Source organism: Mesoplodon bidens (assembly GCF_964165515.1).
Source record: "Mesoplodon bidens genome assembly, chromosome: 1".
NCBI lineage: Eukaryota > Metazoa > Chordata > Mammalia > Artiodactyla > Ziphiidae > Mesoplodon > Mesoplodon bidens.
In genome coordinates this window covers 195,175,333-195,199,185 of record NC_138176.1, presented here as the reverse complement: position 1 = coordinate 195,199,185, position 23,853 = coordinate 195,175,333, and the positions used below count along the sequence as shown (strand labels likewise).

At 39.9% G+C, this 23,853-nt stretch overlaps 2 protein-coding genes across 2 annotated transcripts in view; both read left to right on the top strand.

Annotated features, from left to right (window-relative positions):
* Window positions 1–10,036: 10,036 nt before the first annotated feature.
* On the top strand, window positions 10,037–12,686 carry TRIM60 (tripartite motif containing 60; the record flags this gene model as incomplete). The annotated part of the gene is given in 6 exon segments (XM_081258984.1): window positions 10,037–10,223; window positions 10,226–10,287; window positions 10,291–10,395; window positions 10,399–10,548; window positions 10,550–10,735; window positions 12,660–12,686. Coding segments are annotated over 6 exon segments (717 nt in total).
* A 1,274-nt stretch (window positions 12,687–13,960) lies between these two features.
* LOC308630311 (estradiol 17-beta-dehydrogenase 11-like) overlaps window positions 13,961–23,853 on the top strand; it is a gene marked incomplete at both ends in the record, with an annotated part of 29,174 nt that continues 19,281 nt past the window's right edge. Inside the window, 2 exons of the mRNA XM_081258851.1 lie at window positions 13,961–13,965; window positions 14,209–14,340. Of these exons, the coding sequence (XP_081114977.1) occupies window positions 13,961–13,965; window positions 14,209–14,340 (137 nt within the window). The remainder of the gene's footprint in view (window positions 13,966–14,208; window positions 14,341–23,853) is intronic.

Below are 23,853 nucleotides of genomic sequence, written 5' to 3'. Positions count from 1 at the left end.
TTTTTTTGCGGTACGTGGGCCTCTCACTGTTGTGGCCTCTCCCTCTGTGGAGCACAGGATCTGGACACGCAAGTTCAGCGGCCATGGCTCACGGGCCCAGCCGCTCCACAGCATGTGGGATCTTCCCGGACCGGGGCACAAACCCGTGTCCCCTGCATCGGCAGGCGGACTCTCAACCACTGCGCCACCAGGGAAGCCCTCTATGTATTTTTTTATTTCCTCTTAGATTTCTTCAGTAATATCTTGGTTATTTAGTAGCACACTGTTTAGCCTCCATGTATTTGTGTTTTTTATAGTTTTTTTTTCCTGTAATTGATTTCTAATCTCATAGCATTGTGGTCGGAAAAGATCCTTGATATGATTTCAATTTTCTTACATTTTCTGAGGCTTGATTTGTGACCCAAGGTGTGATCTATCCTGGAGAATGTTCTGTGTGCACTTGAGAAGAAAGTGTATTCTGCCACCTTTGGGTGGAATGTCCTATAAATATCAATTAAATCTATATGGTCTATTTTGTCATTTAAAGCTTGTATTTTCTTATTTATTTTCTGTTTGGATGATCTTTCCATTGGTGTAAGTGGGGTGTTAGTGCCCCCTGCAATTATTGTGATACCGTTGATTTCCCCTTATATGGTTGTTAGCATTTGTGTTATGTGTTAAGGTGCTCCTGTGTTAGGGGCATAAATATTTATAATTGTTATATCTTTTTCTTGCACTGATCCCTTGATCATTATGTAGTGTCCTTCCTTGTCTCTTGTAGCATTTTTTATTTTAAAGTGTATTTTATCTGATATGAGTATTGCTACTCCAACTTTCTTTTGATTTTCATTTGCATGGAATATCTTTGTCCATTCGCCCACTTTCAATCTGTATGTGTCCCTAGGTCTGAAGTGGGTCTCTTGTAGACAGCATATATATGGGTCTTGTTTTTGAATCCATTCAGCCAGTCTGTGTCTTTCAGTTAGGACATTTAGTCCATTTAATTTAAGGTAATTATGGATATGTATGTTCCTATTACCATTTTCTAAATTATTTTAGGTTTGTTTTTGTAGGTCCTTTTCTTCTCTTGTGTTTCCTGCCTAGAGAAATTCCTTTAGCATTCATTATAAATCTGGTTTGGTGGTGCTGAATTCTCTTAGCTTTTACTTATCTGTAAAGCTTTTGATTTCTCTGTCGAATCTGAATGAGATCTTTGTTGGGTAAAGTAATCTTGGTTGTAGGTTTTTCTCTTTCATCACTTTAAGTATATCCTGCCACTCCCTTCTGGCCTGCAGAGTTTCTGCTGAAAAATCAGCTGATAACCTTATGGGGATTCCCTTGCTGCTTTTAATATTTTTTTCTTTGACTTTAAATTTTGTTTGTTTGAGTAATATGTGTCTTTTGGTGTTTTTCTCCTAGGGTTTATCCTGTACGGATTCTCTGGGCTTCCTGGACTTGGGTGGCTATTTCGTTTCCCATGTTAGGGAAGTTTTCGACTATAATCTCTTCGAATATTTTCTCAGACCTTTTTTTTTCTCTTCTTCTTCTAGGACCCCTATAATTCGGATGTTGGTACCTTTAGTGTTGTCCCCAAGGTCTCTGAGATTGCCTTCAATTCTTTTGATTCTTTTTTCTTTGTTCTGCTTCTCAGCATTTTTTCCCACCATTCTGTCTTCTAGCTCACTTATTCATTCTTCTGCCTCAGTTATTCTCTTATTGATTCCTTCTAGTGTATTTTTCATTTCAGTTATTGTGTTGTTTATCTCTGTTTGTTTGTTCTTTAGTTCTTCTTTGTTAAACATTTTTGTATTTTCTCGATCTGTGCTTCAATGCTATTTCTGAGATTTTGGATCGTCTTTACTATCATTATTCTGAATTCTTTTTCAGGTAGCTTGCCTATTTCCTCTTCATTTATTTGGGTTTGTAGGTTTTTACCTTGCTCCTTCATCTGTAACGTATTTTTTTTGTTGTCTCATTTTTTTTTTCTGATGGGTAGACTGTGTTCTTGTCTTACTGGTTGTTTGGCCTGAGGCTTCCAGCATGGAGTTTGTAGGCTGTTGGGTACAGCCAGGTCTTGGTGCCGAGATGAGGATCTCCAGGAGACCTCACTCTAATTAATATTCCTTGGGATCTGAGGTTATCTGTTGGTCCATTGGTTCGGACTCGGAGATCACCACAGGAGCTCAGGCCTTATGCCCTGCCCGTGAACCAAGATTCCACCACCCATGTGGGGCAGCAAAAAAAAAAAGAGAAAGCAGAAAAAAAAAGGAGCAGAACAATAACAAACAGTAAAAATTAAAATAAGATTAGAAAACTAACAAATATGTTAGAAAAAATAAAAATATAGATGAAATATGACCAGAAGGTAAAACAGAACCATAAGAGCAAAAATGAGGAAAAATAAAAAAGCTGCAAAAGGACTTGGCCGTGGGGGATGGGGCTTATGTGGGGGGCAGGGCTTTGGCACAGGCGGGGTGTAGGTGGCGGCCTATGCCTAGGACGCAGGCGGAAAAGACCCTGGGGGGCTGGGGGGCGGGGCTTAGGGTCATCGGGAGGGGCCCTTGAGTGCCTCAGGCCTTGGAATGTGGATGATCAGGCCCAGGAACCCAGCAGGCTCCAGTGGGTGGGGAAAACTCCATCTATGCCTTCCCTCCCCCGCCATCCTCAGATCCCACAGGGTCCCTCCCCATCTGCCCCTCCTCCATTCTTCCCCCTCCCTCCCTCCTATGCCCCTAGGATCTCTGCAGCCAGGGGGGCCCCAGAGGTTGGAGGACACCCCCGGGACCCCAGCAGGCTTCCCAGAACCTGATTGGGCAGGGGAAATGCCAGCTGCATTCCCCCCTGATCGTCTAAAACCCCTGAGGGTCCCTCCAGGTGTGGGAAGCTCTCCCTCTCCCAGCCACCCCTCAGTGGCGCCGGTTCCATCTGGCCTTCACCCCTCCTTCTCACTTACTACCCCCCATGTCCTACCTGGTCACTCAGGGGTTTCTCCTATCCCCTTGGGTGTCGAGGTCCCCCCAGCATCTGGTAGGTGCCCTAGTTGTGGGGAGACACAAACTCTGCATCCTTCTACTCCCCCGTCTTCTTTAGCCATACTTGTACTACCTGTATAGCCTTGGGCAATATTCTTAAGACCTTATATATTTAATCAGCCAAAATGCATTTGTAAAATATGGAATTTTAAACAAGGATTAGGAATCCATAACATGACAGTGTTATTTATGAACATTAGATTGGAAGGTCAGAAGAGTTGGAAGACACATTTTCATTACTTTATACATTTCTTTTTATACCATAGAGGAGGAAAAATATTTTTCCCTCTACTCTGCTAGGTTCTTGGCTGAGACACCCCTCTTCCCTTCCATAATTAAAAATTAACAGGAGAAAAAACAAAGCAACTTTAAATACATATGGTCATGTAGGAGCCCCACAAAGGAATGAGACTCAAAAGGCAGCCCGGCAACTGAGGCTTATATACCAGACTGAGAAGAGCAAAGGGATAGGGACCTGGGTTTCAAATGGGAGGAAGGCAATTCACTGGAAGGTGAGTAGAGGAAATTGTTGGTAAAGTTTGCTCTGCCATGCAAATAAGTCAGGTAGATGAATGATCTCTGGAAATAGAGCACTTCCAGGTACAGTCTCCCTTTCTAATATAAATTTCCCTAAATTCTACTCTGTTTTTTGAGCTTCTGTGTCAACAGTTTCTCAAAATAGTCTGCTCAAAATCATCCTTATGCCAAATGGGCATATTTTGGGGTGGCATATTTTGTTATCCTTTAATTACAATATAAGAAAAAAGAATTTTAATGCACTAATACCTTACAGCTCCTTCAAAACTAGAATGCATGCAAACTTTCTTTGCCAAACTACTGCCATGAGCAGTTAACACTTTTTCTTCTCACTAAAGATTTAGCAGTACCAAAATTTATAGTAGCTTTTAGACTGAAATAGTGCTATCATATATACTTTAATACAATGTTACATGATATAATAAAAATCTAGGCAGTTGAGATAGATTTCTAAGAGCTTTTTTCACTTTGAAAATGTATAAGATCTTGTGTCTAGGAGTCCCCAAGACTATACCTAGGTACAGCTATTACTTGTGTCTAGGAATCCCCAAGACTATACCTAGGTACAGCTATTACTAGGGGGACTCAGAAATCTCAGGGTAAAGTATATTCAGACCTGTGATTGATTATAGTGAATGGATACAGCAAAATCAACAAAGGGAAAAGATGCATGAGATGAAGTCTCAGGAAACCAAGGCAAACTTCCAAGAGTCCTCTCCCAGGAGAGTCACACAGACCCACTTAATACCTCCAGCAACAAGTTGTGACAATGTGTGTGAAATGTTGTTACCAGGGAAGCTCTTTAGAGGCTTGTTGCCCCCAAATCTGGGGGAAACAGGTCATGTAGCCAGCCTCTGCCTAGCATGTATCAAATCTCCAGATTCCCAGAAGGAATACTGGTGGTTAGCATAAACCACATCATTTGTACCTACACTTTAGCACAGTGAGCCATTATCAGGAAATAGTGGTAACCCTTACAGAATCCACCTTCCCAGACAGGACCCAAGGGCCAGCCTTTTAAGCAGGCCTTTCTAAGGACAGCAGTCTTAAGCCTGCTCTTTTAACTCTTTTTTGTACAGTGCCACTTATTGAGCATCTGTTCTGGGTTAGGTACTGCATGTCATCCCCAAAGCACCATGGTGTATTCATCAACCCAGAACCCTAATATTCAGGGGGGTTTTGGGGTTTTTTTTTTAACGGAGGTTTCATTATGTTGACATGGTTTATTAAGTCATTGGTCATTGGTGATTACCTCAACCTCCAGTGCCTCTCCCCAGGAAGTCGCAGGTTAGAACTGAAAGTCCCAACCCTCTAATCGTACCTTGATCTTTCTGGTAACTTGCCTCCATTCTGGTGATGTCTGTGGGTCCTTGGCCATCACTCATCTCATTAGCATACGAAAGACCCTCTTAACACTAGGGAGATTTCAAGGTTGTTAAGAGTCCTGTGTCAGGAACCTGGGATAAAAACTAAATATATATTTATTAGGTACAGAAGTAACAAGAAGTACAGTGTGCTTAATGGTTTAGAGTTTTACGCTACTGGGAAGTTAATAAGTTAGCCTGTTAATGTTTCATAGTTGGTGCCAGATGACACAAACTCCTGGGTCAGAGACAGAGGACTCTTACTACTGGCACAGCCAGCAGCATGAGCATCATGATGTGTCAGTTCCCCATACCTCCCAAGTCCCACAGAGGTGATGTGGAGGGGCCACGTGGATGCTGTGCACACTGCGGGTTTGCAACACATTCAGAGATCCCTTAGTTTGGGGGATCCCCTTTCATAGCAAGCCTGTTTCTGCTCCCACAGGGAGACTTCACCTCCCCTTTCAAGGATGCTTTCTGCAAACACAACCCTGAGAAATGGCCCTAATGGTATAAGTATATTAGTGTAAACTGGGTACAATAAAGTTTTATAATAAAAAAGGAGACTGTCCATATTCTCAAGAAATATTAGTTTAAGTATTTAAGGGAAAACTGACATGATGTCTGTAATTTAAACTGTTCAAAATAATATATTCTACACATGTATATATTCATACACATTCTTGCCCTGACATCTAGTGAGAAAGAATACTGGTCAGACCAAATCTTAAAAACTGGACACTCTAAGCAAGGGAATAAGGGAGGTGACTACATTATTGTTTCAATATCGCTGTAGTTTTGAAGACTTTCAAAAGGAAAAGTTAGAGAAACCTCTGGCTGGTTTATTCTGTCCTGTCATGCCTAATTTCCAGGCAGAATTATTCTCTCAAATAGTGGCTACTCAACCATCAGTACACTGCTCCTTTTTCTTCTCCCCCACATTATCAGGCACCACTTTTAAACTTTTTCTGCTGTTCACATTTCACATAAAATGATGCTTGAACATAGTAAAATTGTCACGATTTCACATTTAATGCTGGATTTGTGCTTATAACCAAGGGGAAATTACCCCATTCTGACTCATCACTTCTACGCTATCTTATTTCAGAATTATTAAAATGTGAAAAGAAATATGCATCTTAGAATTAATAAAATATGGTTGTATATACTTGTCATGCATTTTATCATCCCTCCTTGCCCATAATCCAGCTCACTTTAGGAGAACATTGGGCGTAGGGTCCTGAAGGAACTTAAGCCAACTGGACTGTGTATGGCCTGCCTTCCTGAATATACATGCAGGTAATCCTCTTCTAGAGGTAAATCACACTCCCCACCCCACCCCAGCTAACACTCACCTTGAGTAGGAATTACTTGCCAAATATTCTGGCCACTGTTATCCGCATGTGTGTGTTTGGATAGCAGGGTTTGTGTGGTGTGTGTAAATGGTAGGAATGGGCTGATAGAAGGTGGGTTTTCTAACACAGACTGACTCACAACTCCTGTCTCCTTTTCCTCTGATCTAGCAGGGCTCAGTATTTCTGAAACCCTTCTATATTAGTGTCTCATCTGTATAAATATTATTCCCTTTGACTAGGTGACCCTTTCCTTACTTTTCCCTGGGTTGAGTTGAGGCTTTGTGGAAGGAGCTTGAGTCTCCTTCTCTGGTAAGGTTTGCTGTGCATCAGGCACTGTGGTAAGTGCCTTCCACACAGTCATTGATTCTCAATTAAACCCTCACACCAACTATGAAATTAGTGCTGGGAGAGGAATTTCAACATAGGCCTTTGAAGTCTTTTATGTATGCCAAGAATGCAGGGCCCTGACTTCCCTTCAACCAGGCCATCTAATACCAGTTCATGTATAAATATTCTCAGTTGCACCTACAATGTCCTTTATAACTTTTTCTCTCTATTCCCAGAGAAATTCAGATTATATTTGGTTGTTGCTTCTCTTTAATTTTTTGTAATTGAACAGTCTCCCCACTTTTGTCTTTTATATAACATTGACATTTTTAATATTAATGTTTTTTAGGATTTATTCATTTTGTATTTATTATTATTATTTATTTTTTAATAAAAAGCCCTTCTTGAATATCTACTACAGGCCAATGAGCAAGGTAGACTAAGAACCTACTTATCTTACTCACTATTGATGGACAAAAGAGAAACTAACCAACAAACACACACATGAAGTAGACAATTTTAGATTATGATTGCATTCTATGAAAGAAAATAGAGGGGATAGCAAGAGAGTGCAGGGAGAGGAAGACAGTCAAACTATGTGAGTAGAAACTGTTTCCTCGAGGAGATAGCATTTGAGAGAGGAGACCTGACAGAAAACACAGAGGTGTACAAAGATTCCTGCGGAGAATGCTTAACTCCATAGCAATGACCTCAGCATCGATGAAATAAAATTTATATTTTAAGGCAGGACAAGAAAATTTAAACATAAAATTCTCTTTCTGTGTTTGTTTGGGCCACCTCTCTACCTCCCCAATGTGCAGGGTGCTTCTGCATTACACATAAACCAGAGCTCCTCAAAGATGGGACTGCCTGCTCAACCTTAAAGATCAATTGTTTTCCCGTTCATCTGACCCTAGCAACTTAACTTCTTAAAAGAATAGCATCGGGGCTTCCCTGGTGGTGCAGTGCTTGAGAGTATGCCTGCCGATATAGGGGACACGGGTTCGTGCCCCGGTCCGGGAAGATCCCACATGCCGCGGAGCGGCTGGGCCCCTGAGCCATGGCCGCTGAGCCTGAGCGTCCGGAGCCTGTGCTCTGCAACGGGAGAGGCCACAACAGTGAGAGGCCTGCGTACCGCAAAAAAAAAAAAAAAATAGAATAGCATTCTTTCCCAACTCTGTAGGAGGTCATAGTGACTTCCTGCTCACTTTGGACCTGCTTACCTGGACTATGTATCCTTCATGAACTTTATGTAAAATATCAGTATATCATTTTTTTTTTTTTTTTTTTAATGGTACGCGGGCCTCTCACTCTTGTGGCCTCTTCTGCTGTGGAGCACAGGCTCCGGATGCGCAGGCTCAGCAGCCATGGCTCACGGGCCCATCTGCTCTGCGGCATGTGGGATCTTCCCGGACCGGGGCACGAACCTGTGTCCCCTGCATCAGCAGGCGGACTCTCAACTACTGTGCCACCAGGGAAGCCCTCAGTATATCATTTTGATATATGATCCTTTGTCTTGAAAATGTATATGACTTTGCTTTCCAACTTCTAATAGGTGGAACAATTCTTTCTGAGAGTCTGTCTCCCAGATTATAATCCTCAGTTTGGCTCGAATAAAATTTCCCCTTTTTTCTTCTTGATTGTTAATTAAATTTTTGTAATCACCATATTCAACCAAAAAAAGTTAATTTTTGCTGCAATGTACCAAGGAAGAAAGAACGATAGGACTCAACCTCAAAGTGACTAGTCAGGATCAGTACTTAAGATTTTGTATATCATGTTGAGGAGTTGAGGTTTTAAAGTGCATTCAGACACTGGAAAAATTTAATCACTGGGAAGAGAGGATATAAGTTGTCTATTCAATGGAAAATTTTGATTACTGAGTGGGAATGGATGCAAGGGAGCAAGAGTGGAAGCAGGCTGACCAGGTAGAAGGGTGGTACCACAACCAAGTGGAGAGCTCTTGGTGGCTTGGTCTAGGTTAGGCTTCTGTACTGCATTCATATATCTCACAAGGTAGGGGACTGCCCCCAAAAGGTACAGAACAATAAATGAGTAGAAAAAGCAAGGGATATAGTGATTTATATCCCAGTGTACTACAAAATGCATGAAACCACTTCCATTTAAGTTAACCATTTGGATGAGCCTGCAGGTGATTTTTCTAAAATTTTAATACTTTGAAATAATGATAGATTCAAGGAACTTTTAAAGTTAGTACAGAGGGGTCCCATGGACCCACTGTCTATGTTCCCATGTTTCTTAACAATATTATATGGAAACCAAGAATTTAATATTGGTCAAATGAGTACGTATAGTTCTGTGACACTTATCACATGCAGATTCATGTAGCCACCACCAAATAAAGAACTATTCCATCTCTATGAAGTCTTAAAGTCACAGCCATTACACTCCCACATCATACCAAAACCTTGACACCCGCTTTTTGTGAAGTAGTATTTCAGAGTAACATTCAGAGATCATGACCCCTCATCTATAAGTATTTCATCATGTATTTCCTAAGAATACAATACTTTCTTATGTAGCTAAAGTGTAATTTTAGAATTCAAGAAGGTTAACTATGATACACTTATCTTATTAAGTAGTGCATATTCCAATTTTCCCCATTGTCCCATACTATCCACTTTACAGCAGTTTTCCTGCCTATCTAGAATCAAAGCTTAAGATCATGAATTTCTCTTAGTTGTTTCTTTAGTCTCTTTTAATGTATTTTTTTCAGTGTCATTCTTGTTTATGCAGTGTTTAAGACCATGGAATGTTCCATGGTTTCAATTTTGGTGATTATTTCCCTGTGATTAGATTTGAGTAATGGTTGGGGGGCAGAACTTTTCCATATGTGCTGTTTTTCTTCCCATCGCAGGCCATCAATTTATCCATTCATTGGTCAGGAGGTGTTCTCTAGTCTCTACATTGTAAAGGCACTTATTTTGTCTCTCTACACATGAACTATAATTCTTAGAATAATATTTTGAGATTGTGTGAATATATTATTTCCCATGAAATTTTACCTTACAGTATTTGCAGTCATTGATGATTCTTGCCTGAATTAATTATTATATTGTGATTTCCAGTCTAGTAAATTTTGAAATTAAAAGCTTTTCTCCCCCATAGGAATGATTGCTTTCTTGAACCTGTGGCTACTTACTTGTAGAAGAAACTCATTAATGTTAAATTTGGGTGGGCTAATTTGCGATACAGCTACAAGCAGTAAATCTCTCTTGCCCTTCAAGTTGAGGTAGGTGTAGGAGACTCAGCAAGACTTCGGTGGCTGTCATCAGCATGCCAGTCCAGTGCAATGTAAAGCAGGTCAATCTGTGATCTCTGGAGGAAGATATTCACTTCTCACTGGTTCTTGAGCTTGAGGCAGGCCTTGCCAGAGGGAGCATTCTTATCCACCACTTTTGTTCTCAACTCAGTGGAGTTCATGACAGCCCTGGTACAAGCACAAGAGGTGTCTAGCTACCCCATCTGTGTGGATAACTTGAAAGATCCAGTAACCATCAACTGTGGGCACAGCTTCTGTTGCTCATGCATCAACATGACTTGGAAGGACCTAGGTGATACCTTCCCCTGTCCTATCTGCCATTTTTGGTTTGGAGACAAGAACATCAGGAGCAAACTCAGCTCAGTCATTTGACTGAAATTGCTAATTTACTCCAGATCAGAAGGAGCACGTGAAAGGGGCAGGAAGAGAATTCTGTGTGTGAGAAGCACAATCAGTTTCTGACCCTTTTTTGTGGGAAGAACCTAGAGGTTTTATGTACACAGTGCTCTTTCTCCATTTAATACCAGAAACACTACAATTGCCCCATCATGAAAGCTGCCTCTCATCACAGGAAAATTCTAGAATGTACCATTGAGCCCTTGAAGAGTGATATGGAACAAGTTGAAAAAGTGATAACTCTGCAAGCCAGCCAATCAGTTGAACGTGAGAAACCAGGTTAAATGTAGGAGAGAAGAAATAAATTCTGAATGTGAGCAATTTAGACTGTTTCTACAGAATCAGCAAGAGGATATTCTTAGGCAGATGGAAGATGAAGAGATGGACATTTTAACAAAACTCTATGAAAACTTTGTAACATTTACAGATCATGCTTCCATACTGAAACATCTGCTGAGGGAGGTAGGGGAATCTTGCCATGACATAAGAACAACCACTCTGCGGATGTGGTTAGACTATCCTTGTAAACCTGTTTGTTCTTTTTGTTCACCTATAAACTCTGGCTAACGTATTTTGTCAGCTCAGCCAATTTATAAGCATGAAAGTTACCAGTATGGGAAGACATGGCAAAACTGAGTCCTGATCATTAACTTGTAATGATATATTATCTAAAAGAATAATTTGGAATGAGAAATATTAATTCAGATTATTGACAGTAAGAAGAAATTTGGTGTAATGTCACAAAGTACAGAAAAAAATACACTCACTGTTAGCTTTCATATATATGTCTGAAAACAAATTGACTCTGAAGTTCAAAAATATAAAATTCCTTTAACACACTCAAGATCATTAACTATGAGTTTTAATATATCCCTGCACTTCTGGTTCACTTAAGAAAAATCAGAAAATACAGTTTACTAAAGGAAAAAAAATATTTACTGATAGTCTCACCACACAGAAATAAACATGATAAGAATTTGTTATCATTTTTTAGGACATTTTAAATGTAGATATATAGTCATGCATTGAAAAAAATTGCATATAAATTTGCTTTTTTTAAATTTAAAATGAACATTTTGCATGTTAATAAATATATATGTGCAACATCATTTTCAATTGTTGCATGGTATATATGTGCCACTGTTTATTCAGTTTATCCATTATTGTTGGATAATTTATTTTTCAGGACTCTTTCAGTTGCAAGGAGCACAAAACTTAAACTGCCCCAGACTAAAAGAGGAGAAGTCTTAGGCAGGCTGTCCTGTGTTTGCAAGATAGCTACCAGCAGTTCTGGAATAATATCCTTTCAACTCCAAGTTCAGCAGGTGGAGGAAAAGCCATGCCTTCAAATGTTCTAGTTCTAGAGTTCACTCTAACTAGACCAATTTGGATTCGACCACTGTATGGAGACGAGGAGCTGGGTGTAACCCGACAAAATCAGAGCGATCTTACCAGAATGAGGGAATATGAATGCTGATGGGCAAAAACAGCATCTGTCCACTACAGACATTTTCAGTGTTTGCAACTATTTGCCTTCATGGACTGTATACCCCAGGGACTATCCTTGAACATAACTCTTTAGAAACATGATTGATTATTTCCTTGGGATATATACTTAAAAGAGAAATTACCAGATCTAAGATCATGGTATATTTTTAATGAATTTTATACCTTTTGCCAAATTGCCTTCCAGAAAATGCTGCCAATTAACCTGTGCTTTAGAAAATAGGAAACCCTGTGGAAATTTCTCTCTCACTTTTTTTTCTTAAAGCTTAGACATATGTTTATGGCTTAAAAAGATTGCCAGTTCAATTATATAGAATGAAAGTATTCTGTACATTGAAAAACAACTCAAACAAATAAAAAGTTTCCTCATATCTTTACCATTACTGCTAGGCAAAAATTTCATCTTTTTTTACTTTGTATTTATATTAATTACTCCTAAAAAAATTATATATACATATATCGATTGGTATTTTTATTCTGTAAATTTTCTGCTAATGTCCTTAGGCATTTATCCATTAGAGTTTTGTCTTATCCATTTATAAAAGTTGTCATGTATTCACCCTTAATCTTTGTCGTATATGTTGCATTTACCTCTTAACTTGGTTAGAAGCTAATAAAGTTTAGAGTCTATAATATAGAGGCCTGGTTTGTTGCCCATGTTTAAAGCCTGTTTCTACCACTTTGTTTTGTGTCTTTGGGCAAGTTCTATAACCCTGCCTCTGCCTAAGTTTCCTTTTTGGGAAATGGAGATCATAAATAGTATTTATTTCACAGAATTGCTCTGAGGATTAAATGAAATAATGCATCTGAATAGCTGAGGACAGTGTCTGGTATATAGTGATCAATTTTAGATATTATTTTTGTTTGTGTTGTTTTTCAGTGTACAGAAGATTTACATTTTGTGTAATTGAATCTAGCAATCTTTCTTTTAAGCCTTCAATAAGTGTCTAAGCTTTAAAAAAAAAAGATAAAAGAGAACTTTCCACAACTCTCTATTATCCAAAGCACAGATTAATTGGCAAGAATTTGCTTTGTATAATTGCTAATCTGGGGACTTCTCTGGTGGCGCAGTGGTTAAGAGTCCGCCTGCCAATGCGGGGGGACACAGGTTAGATCACTGGTCTGGGAAGGCCCCACATGCCGTGGAACAACTAATCCCGTGTGCTGCAACTACTGAGCCTGCACTCTAGAGCCCGCGAGCTGCAACTACTGAGCCTGTGTGCCACAACTACTGAGGCCCGTGCACCTAGAGCCCATGCTCCGCATCAAGAGAAGCCACCGCAATGAGAAGCCCATGCACCACGACGAAGAGTAGCCCCTGCTTGCTGCAACTAGAGAAAGACCACGCACAGCAACAAAGACCCATCGCAGCCAAAAATAAATAAATTTTTAAAAATTCATTTAAAAAAATTGGTAATCTGTACAGTCTTAGAGAAAAACTATCTGGTAATTAATGCCACTGAATTATACACTTAAAAATAGTTAAAATAGTAAATTTTATATTATAAATATTTTTGTATAATTTTTAAAAATTAATAATGTAATATTCCAAAACCCATTGAATTGTACACCTAAGTGAGTGAATTATATGGTATGTGAATTTATATCTCAATAATGCTGCTTTCTTTAAAAGCCTAGCTGGAAAAGTAATGTCCACTTAGAATATGACAAATTTCCCTTCTCTTTCCAAATGAAGGCACTATGACAATAAGAATTGCTTTGCATTTTGATTCATTCATTTGACAAATATTTACTGAGTACCTATTATAGGCCAAGCACTGTGCCAGCCCCTGGGGATTCATTGGAGACCAAAACAGTCATGGAGATTATTATAGTAAAGGTATGGGGGCCAGACATTTAAAAAATTCACCCAAATGAATATTTAATTATAAGTCCAAGATGTGCTTCTTGGAAAACTGAAGATTACTGTATAATGGGAAAATAATTTAAACTAGGGGTCAGGAAAGACCTCTTTGAGGAAATCAAGCTAAGGCTTCAGGGAAGAATAGGACTTATGCTGGAGAACTTCCCAATGAATTCCATGAACATACTATAGTAAATAACGAACAGCCTATAGCAACATTAAATTTTAGGGGAACAGCTACAACAAAAACACCCTACCAATTTTCCTAACAAGATATTTAAACCTACTCAGTTCTTACACTGATAAATGATGCTGGGATGCAGTAAATGTTCTATGCCAGCACTTCTTAGACTTTGCTGTGCCTATAAATTTTCCTGAGGGTCATCTAGAATGCAGATTCTGATTCACTAGGTCTGGGCCAGACCCTGAGATCCAGATGTGGCCATGCTGCCTGGCAGAGGACCACATTTAACTAAGGAAAACAGACATCGCAATTAAATAGATGCAGCAGCTTTCCTGAATTATCTTGTGAACTCTCTCTTGAACTGTTTATTTTCAGTTGAAGCAAGTTTGCTGCTGTTGGATTTCATAAAGCTTTGACTGAAGAACTGGCTGCCTTAGAAAAAACTGGAGTCAAAACAACATGTCTCTGCCCTAATTTCATAAACACTGGCTTCATCAGAAACCCAAGAACCAGGTAAGTTGAGACAGAAATGGACAAAAAAAGATTGGGGATTGCTATGAGTATCAACAGTTCTGTGGGTTTTCCTAAGTATTTTAATCATTGAAACACCTGATATTCGAGGCCTTTACCTCATCTCAGTTTCAGCTTCTGTAGACTGTGGGAAAATAGGTGGAGAGATGTAGAGAGGGAGAGAATGTATATAATTATAGATATGAATGACACAGTGAAGTTGCTAATCTTTCCTTTAAGTCTGGTGGTTCTCAGCCTTAAGTATACATACATTTCTCCAAGAGCGCTTGGGAACCATGTAGGGGTCCCACCCCACAGAGATGTTGATTTATTCACTTTCTTTGGGATGCAGTAGTGGTGGGGAAGGGAGCCTGGAACTCTATATGTTTAGCAAGCCTCATAAGTAATTCTGATAGTGGTGATCCAGGACCACAATGTTAAAAAAGGCCTTTCCTTTGGTAATCTAGAGATTATCCTCCAAAATAAGTAGCAGACCATATTCTGTTCTTGGTTAAAAAATAAAATAACAAAGGATCGGTGCTGAGGTTTATTTTTAATGTTTCCTCTGGGAATAGCTTTAATGTGTTTGTAAACATGATGCATACTTTTAAAAAAAACTTCCAACATACACATAAATACAAATAAAGTTTCTTTTTAAATTTCCTTAAAACCCTCTATCCAGTGGAAACTACTTTCAACATTTTGAAGAACATCCATTTGGACATCTCTTTATGTACAGATTAAATGTCTAAATTTCATATAATTAGCATATATTACATATGGGATTCTGGAAGCAATAAGTAAACTGCTTGCTTCCCTAAGCATTATGATTATAGATAACAATACTGTATTAAAAAGTTCAAAGTTGCTAAGAAGATCTTTTTCTTTTTTAACATCTTTGTTGCAGTATAATTGCTTTACAAGGTTTTATTAGTTTCTGCTATATAACAAAGTGAATCAACTATACGTATACATATATCCCCATATCCCCTCACTCTTGCGTCTCCCTCCCACCCTCCCTCTCCCACCCCTCTAGGTGGTCACAAAGCACCGAGCTGATCTCCCTGTACTATGTGGCTGCTTCCCACTAGCTATCTATTTTACATTTGGTAGTGTATATATGTCAATGCCACTCTCTCACTTTCTCCGAGCTTACCCTTCCCCCTCCCCCTGTCCTCAAGTCTGTTCTCTACATCTGTGTCTTTATTCCTGTCCTGCTCCTAGGTTCATCAGAACCATTTTTTTTTAGAGTCCATATATATATGTTAGCATATGGTATCTGTTTTTCTCTTTTTGACTTCACTCTGTATGACAGACTCTAGGTCCATCCACCTCACTACAAATAACTCAATTTCGTTTCTTTCTATGGCTGAGAAATATTCCATTGTATGTGTGTGCCATATCTTCTTTATCCATTCATCTGTCGATGGACACTTAGGTTGTTTCCATGTCCTGGCTATTGTAAATAGTGCTGCAATGAACATTGTGGTACCTGACTCTTTTTGAGTTATGGTTTTCTCAGGTATTTGCCCAGTAGTGGGATTGCTGGGTCGTATGGTAGTTCTATGTTTAGTTTTTTAAGGAACTTCCATACTGTTCTCCATAGTGGCTTTATCAATTTACATTCCCACCAACAGTGCAAGAGGGTTCCCTCTTCTCCACACCCTCTCCAGCATTTATTGTTTGTATATTTTTTGATGATGGCCATTCCGACTGGTGTGAGATGATACCTCATTGTAGTTTTTTGTTTGTTTGTTTGTTTGTTTGTGTTTGCAGTACACGGGCCTCTCACTGTTGTGGCCTCTCCTGTTGTGGAGCACAGGCTCAGGACATGCATGCTCAGTGGCCATGGCTTACGGGCCTAGCCGCTCCGCGGCATGTGGGATCTTCCTGGACCGGGGCACGAACCCATGTCCCCTGCATCGGCAGGCAGACTCTCAACCACTGCGCCACCAGGGAAACCCCTCATTGTAGGTTTTTTTTTTTTTTTTTGCGATACGTGGGCCTCTCACTGTTGTGGCCTCTCCCGTTTTGGAGCACAGGCTCCGGATGCGCAGGCTCAGCAGCCATGGCTCACGGGCTCATCGCTCCGCGGCATGTGGGATCTTCCTGGACCAGGGCATGAACCCGTGTCCCTTGCATCGGCAGGTGGACTCTCAACCACTGCGCCACCAGGGAAGCCCCCTCACTGTAGTTTTGATTTGCATTTCTCTAATGATTAGTGATGTTGATCATCCTTTCATGCGTTTGTTGGCCATCTGTATATCTTCTTTGGAGAAATGTCTATTTAGGTCTTCTGCCCATTTTTTGATTGGGTTGTTTGTTTTTTTGAGATTGAGCTGCATGAGCTGCTTGTATATTTTGCAGATTAATCCTTTCTGAGTTGCTTCATTTGCAAATATTTTCTCCCATTCTGAGGGTTGTCCTTTCATCGTCTTTATGGTTTCCTTTGCTGTGCAAAAGCTTTGAAGTTTCATTAGGTCCCATGTGTTTATTTTTGTTTTTATTTCCATTTCTGTAGGAGGTGGGTCAAAAAGGATCTTGCTGTGATTTATGTCATAGAGTATTCTGCCTATGTTTTCCTCTAAGGGTTTTATAGTGTCTGGCCCTACATTTCAGTCTTTAATCGATTTTGAGTTCATTTTTGTGTATGGTGTTAAAGACTGTTCTAATTTCATTCTTTTACATGTAGTTGTCCAGTTTTTCCAGCACCACTTATTGAAGAAGCTGTCTTTTCTCCATTCTGTACTGTTACCTCCTTTATCAAAGGCAAGGTGACCATATGTGCGTGGGTTTATCTCTGGGCTTTCTATCCTGTTCCATTGATCTATCTTTCTGTTTTTGTGCCAGTACCACACTGTCTTGACTACTGTAGCTTTGTAGTATAGTCTGAAGTCAGGGAGCCTGATTCCTCCAGCTCCTTTTTTCTTTCTCAAGATTGCTTTGGCTATTCAGGGCCTTTTGTGTTTCCATACAAATTGTGAAATTTTTTGTTCTAGTTCTGTGAAAAATGCCATTGGTAGTTTGATAGGGATTGCATTGAATCTGTAGATTGCTTTGGGTAGTATAGTCATTTTCACAATTTTGATTCTCCCAATCCAAGAGTATGGTATATCTCTCCATCTGTTTGTATTGTCTTTAATTTCTTTCATCAGTGTCTCATAGTTTTCTGCATACAGGTCTTTTGTCTCCTTAGGTAGATTTATTCCTAGGTATTTTATTCTTTTTGTTGCCGTGATAAATGGGAGTGTTTCCTTAATTTCTCTTTCAGATTTTTCATCATTCGTGCATAGGAATGCAAGAGATTTCTGTGCATTAACTTTATATCCTGCTACTTTACCAAATTCATTGATTAGCTCTAGTAGTTTTCTGGTAGCATCTTTAGGATTCTCTATGTATAGTATCATGTCATCTGCAAACAGTGACAGTTTTACTTCTTCTTTTCTGATTTGGATTCCTTTTACTTCTTTTTCTTCTCTGATTGCTGTGGCTAAAACTTCCAAAACTATGTTGAATAAAAGTGGAGGGAGTGGGCAACCTTATCTTTTTCCTGATCTTAGAGGAAATGGTTTCAGTTTTTCACCATTGAGGACAATGTTGGCTGTGGGTTTGTCGCATATGGCCTTTATTATTTTGAGGTAAGTTCCCTCTATGCCTACTTTCTGGAGAGTTTTTATCATAAATGGGTGTTGAATTCTGTCAAAAGCTTTTTCTGCATCTATTGAGATTATCATATGGTTTTTATCCTTCAGTTTGTTAATATAGTGTATCACATTGATTGATTTGCATATATTGAAGATTGCTTGCATTCCTGGGATAAACCCCACTTGATCATGGTGTATGATCCTTACAATGGGCTGTTGGATTCTTTTTGCTAGTATTTTGTTGAGGATTTTTGCATCTATGTTCATCAGAGATATTCACCTGTAGTGGCTTTTTTTTGTGACATCTTTGTCTGGTTTTGGTATCAGGGTGATGGTGGCCTCGTAGAATGAGTTTGGAAGCGAGCGTTCCTCCCTCTGCTATATTTTGGAAGAGTTTGAGAAGGATAGGTGTTAGCTCTTCTCTCAATGTTTGATAGAATTCTCATGTGAAGCCATCTGGTCCTGGGCTTTTGTTTGTTGGAAGATTTTTAATGACAGTTTCGATTTCAGTGCTTTTGATTGGTCTGTTTATATTTTCTATTTCTTCCTAGTTCAGTCTCGGAAGGTTGTGCTTGTCTAAGAATTTGTCCATTTCTTGCAGGTTGTCCATTTTATTGGCATATAGTTGCTTGTAGTAATCTCTTATGATCCTTTGTATTTCTGCAGTGTCAGTTGTTACTTCTCCTTTTTCATTTCTAATTCTGTTGATTTGAGTCTTTTCCCTTTTTTTCTTGATGAGTCTGGCTAATGATTATTCAATTTGTTTATCTTCTCAAAGAACCAGCTTTTAGTTTTATAGCTCTTTGCTATTGTGCCCTTCATTTCTTTTTCTTTTAACAGACCCATCTCCTTTTTATTTATTTATTTATAGAGTTATTTATTTATTTATTCTTTATTTATTTGTTTGTTTGTTTTTGACTGCATTGGGTCTTTGTTTCTGTGCGCTGGCTTCCTCTAGTTGCGGCAAGCAGGGGCTACTCTTTGTTGTGGTATGCAGGCTTCTCACTGTGTTGGCTTCTCTTGTTGCAGAGCATGGGCTCTAGGTGCGTGGTTTTCAGTAGTTGTGGCACACGGGCTCAGTAGTTGTGGCTCACGGGCTGTAAAGCGCAGGATCAGTAGTTGTGGCGCACGGGCTTAGTTACTCCGTGGCATGTGGTATATTCCCAGACCAGGGCTCGAACCCATGTCCCCCACCTTGGCAGGTGGATTCTTAACCACTAGGCCACCAGGGAAGTCCTGTGTCCTTCATTTCTTTTTCATTTATTTCTGATCTGATTTTTATGATTTCATTCCTCTGCTAACTTTGGGGTTTTCTGTTCTTCTTTCTCTAATAACTTTAGGTATAAGTTTAGTTTTTTTATTTGAGATTTTTCTTGTTTCTTGAGGTAGGATTGTATTGCTATAAACTTCCCTCTTAGTACTGCTTTTGCTGCATCCCATAGGTTTTGGGTCCTCATGTTTTCATTGTCATTTGTTTCTAGGTATTTGTTTATTTCCTCTTTGATTTCTTCAGTGATCTCTTGGTTATTTAGTAGTGTATTGTTTAGCCTCCATGTGTTTGTATTTTTTACAGATTTGTTCCTGTAATTGATATCTAGTCTCATAGCATTGTGATTGGAAAAGATACTTGATATGATTTCAGTTTTCTTAAATTTACCAAGTCTTGATTTGTGACCCAAGATATGATCTCTCCTGGAGAATGTTCCATGAGCACTTGAGAAGAAAGTGTATTCTGTTATTTTTAGATGGAATGTCCTATAAATATCAATTAAGTCCATCTTGTTTAATGTATCATTTAAAGCTTGTGTTTCCTTATTTATTTTCATTTTGGATGATTTGTCCATTGGTGAAAGTGGGGTGTTAAAGTCCCCTACTATGATTGTATTACTGTCGAGGTCCCCTTTTATGGCTGTTAGCATTTGTCTTATGTATTGAGGTGCTCCTATGTTGGGTGCATTTATAATTGTTATATCTTCTTCTTGGATTGATTCCTTGATCATTATGTATTGTCCTTCCTTGTTACTTGTAACATTATTTTAAAGTCTATTTTGTGTGATATAAGAATTGCTACTCCAGCTTTCTTTTGATTTCCATTTGCATGGAATATCTTTTTTCATCCTCTCAGTTTTAGTCTGTATGTGTCCCTAGGTCTGAAGTGGGTCTCTTGTAGACAGCATATATAAAGGTCTTGTTTCTGTATCCATTCAGCCAATCTGTGTCTTTTGGTGGGAGCATTTAGTCTATTTACATTTAAGGTAATTAGCAATATGTATTTTCCTTTTCCCATTTCCTTAATTGTTTTGGGTTCGGTATTTTAGGTCTTTTCCTTCTGTTGTGTTTCTTGCCTAGAGAAGTTCCTTTAGCATTTGTTGTAAAGCTGGTTTGGTGGTGCTGAACTCTCTCAGCTTTTGCTTGACTGTAAACGTTTTAATTTCTCCATCAAATCTGAATGACATTCTTGTTGGGTAGAGTAGTCTTGGTTGTAGGTTTTTCCCTTTCATCACTTTATGCCACTCCCTTCTGGCTTGCAGAGTTTCTTCTGAAAGATCAGCTATTAACCTTATGGGGATTCCCTTGTATGTTCTTTGTTGTTTTTCCCTTGCTGCTTTTAGTATTTTTTCTTTGTATTTAATTTTTGATAGTTTGATCAATATGTGTCTTGGCGTGTTTCTCCTTGGATTTATCCTACATGGGACTCTCTGTGCTTCGTGGACTTGATTGACTAGTTCCTTTCCCATATTAGGGAAGTTTTCAACTATAATCTCTTCACATATTTTCTCAGTCCCTTTCTTTTTCTCTTCTTCCTCTGGAACCCCTATAATTCAAATGTTCGTGCCTTTAATGTTGTGCCAGAGGTCTCTAAGATTGTCCTCAATTCTTTTCATTCTTTTTTCTTTAATATGCTCTGTGGTAGTTATTTCCAGTATTTTATCTTCCAGGTCACTTATCTGTTCTTCTGCCTCAGTTATTCTGCTACTGATTCCTCCTAGAGAATTTTTCATCCAATTTATTTTCTTGCTCATCATTTTTTGTTTGCTCTTTAGTTCTTCTAGGTCCTTGTTGAAGGTTTCTTGTATTTTTTCCATTCTATTTCCAAGATTTTGGATCATCTTTACTATCATTACTCTGAATTCTTTTTCAGGTAGCCTGCCTATTTCCTCTTCATTTGTTTGGTCTGGTGGGTTTTAACCTTGCTCTTTCATCTGCTGTGTGTTTCTCTGTCTTCCCATTTTGCTTAACTTACTGTGTTTGGGGTCTCTTTTTTGCAGGCTGCAGGATCGTAATTCCCATTTTTTTTGGTGTCTGCCCCCAGTGGCTAAGGCTTGTTCAGTGGGTTGTGTAGGCTTCCTTGTGGAGGGGACTGGTGCCTGAGGCTAGATTTGTCTTTCTGGTGGGTAGGACTGTGTCTGGTGGTGTGTTTTGGGGTGTCTGTGAACTTGTTATGATTTTAGGCTGCCTCTCTGCTAATGGGTGGGGTTGTGTTCCTGTCTTGCCAGTTGTTTGACATGGGGTGTCCAGCACTGGAGCTTGCTGGTCATGGAGTGGAGCTTGGTCTTAGCATTGAGATGGAGATGAGATGAGAGCTCTCGCCGATTGATATTACATGGGGCTGGGAGGTCTCTGGTGGTCCAATGTCCTGAACTCGGCTCTCCCACTTAAGAGGCTCAGGCCTGTCAGCCACATGGCTCAGAAGGGAGAATAAAAGGAAAGAAGAATAAATAAGTTAATTAATTAAAGTTATTAAAATAAAAAATATTAAAATAAAAATATTTTTAAAGTAAAAAAATAAAAATAAAAGAGAGCAACCAAACCAATAAACAAATCCAACAATGATGACAGGTGCTAAAAACTATACTAAGATACACATAAAAATCAGAAACTAGTCAGTCGCATACAGCAAACCCCAAGTCTACAGATGCTCCCAAAGTCTACCACCTCAATTTTGGGATGATTCATTGTTAGGTATTCCACCAATGCAGGGTACGCCAAGTTGATTGTGGGTATTTAATCTGCTGCTCTGGAGGCTGCGCAGAGAAATTTTCCTTTCTATTCTTTGTTCATGCAGCTCCTAGGGTTCAGCTTTGGATTTGGCCCCACCTCTGTGTGTAGGTCACCCTCTGGTGTCTGTTCTTCACCCAGACAGGACGTGGTTAAAGGAGAGGCTGATTAGGGGGCTCTGGCTCACTCAGGCTGAGGCAGGGAAAGGAGGGGTACAGAACGCGGGGCGAGCCTGTGGCGGCAGAGGCCAGCGTGACACTGCAACAGCCTGAGGCATGCCATGTGTTCTCCCAGGGAAGTTGTCCCTGAATCACAGGACCCTGGCAGTGGCGGGCTGCACAGGCTCCCAGGGGGGTGTGGATAGTGCCCCGTGCTTACACACAGGATTCTTGGTGACTGCAGCAGCAGCCTTAGCGTTTCATGCCCGTCTCTTGTGTTCGTGCTGATAGCCGTGGCTCAAGCCCTTTCCTGGAGCTTGTTTAGGTGGTGCTCTGAATCCCCTCTCCTCACGCAACCTGAAACAATGGTCTCTTGCCTCTTAGGCAGGTCCAGACTTTTTCCCCCGGACTCCCTCCCTGCCAGCCATGATGCACTAGCCCCCTTCAGGCTGTGTTCACACAGCCAACCCCAGTCCTCTCCCTGGGATCCGACCTCTGAAGCCCGAGCCTCAGCTCTCAGCCCCTACCCGCCCCGGCAGATGAGCAGACAAGCCTCTCAGGCTGGTGAGTTCCGGTCGGCACTGATCCTGTGTGCGGGAATCTCTCCGCTTTGCCCTCTGAACCCCTGTTGCTGCGCTCTCCTCCGTGGCTCTGAAGCTTCCCCCCTCCACCACCCGCAGTCTCCACCCACGAAGGGGCTTCCTAGTGTGTGGAAACTTTTCCTCCTTCACAGCTCCCTCCCAGAGGCGCAGGTCCCGTCCCTATTCTTTTGTCTGTTTGTTCTTTTTTCTTTTGCCCTACCCTAGGTACATGGGGAGTATCTTGACTTTTGGGAAGCCTGAGGTCTTCTGCCAGCGTTCAGTGGGTGTTCTGTAGGAGTTGTTCCACACGTAGATGTATTTTTGATGTATTGGTGGGGAGGAAGGTGATCTCCACGTCTTACTCCTCCGCCATCTTGAAGGTCCTCCAAGAAGATAGATCTTAATTGTTCCCATCACAAAACAGAAATAACCATGTAATGTGATAGAGGTGTTAGCTAATGCTAAGGTGGCAATCATATTGCAATATATAAATGTATCAAATCAACTAGTTGTACACCTTAAACTTATATCATATGATATGTCAGTTGTATCTCAATAAGAATTATTTAATTAGTTAATTAATTTTAAAAAGAGTTCACTGAAACTGAAAGATGTTACCTAAGGAGGAGGAGAGTACCATCCCCAAGGATAAAATTTGCCAATATTTAGACAATAAAATAATATATTTGAGTCAAGTTTTTCACTTAGACTGTCTTTAAGCAGTTAAAAACAGACATTATATTGAATATGTTTTTTAATTATAATTGAATTTTTTACCCTTGCCCCCAGAAGAACCCGGCACACAGTTAACCTTCATGTGGGCAAGGGTGCCCTCTCCTGGCAAAGCTCTACTAGTGCAATTTAAAAAATCATTGGGACGCTTGCTGTGGGGGGTGGGGAGGGGAAGTATAAATAGAAGTTGGCCTGATTCTAGCCTAATCACAGTAATATAACCTGGCTAAGGAAGGGTCTGGGGCTTGTCCTGCTACACGAAGCCCTTTGAAGATAAGCTGATATTAGAGTGGATGCCAAAGGTGAAGTTAGTTTTAATATAGAAACTTAGTTTTAGTTAGAGAACAGAAAAATTCTTACTTTAGTTTATATTTTGGACCCTATATAAAATCTGTAATTTTC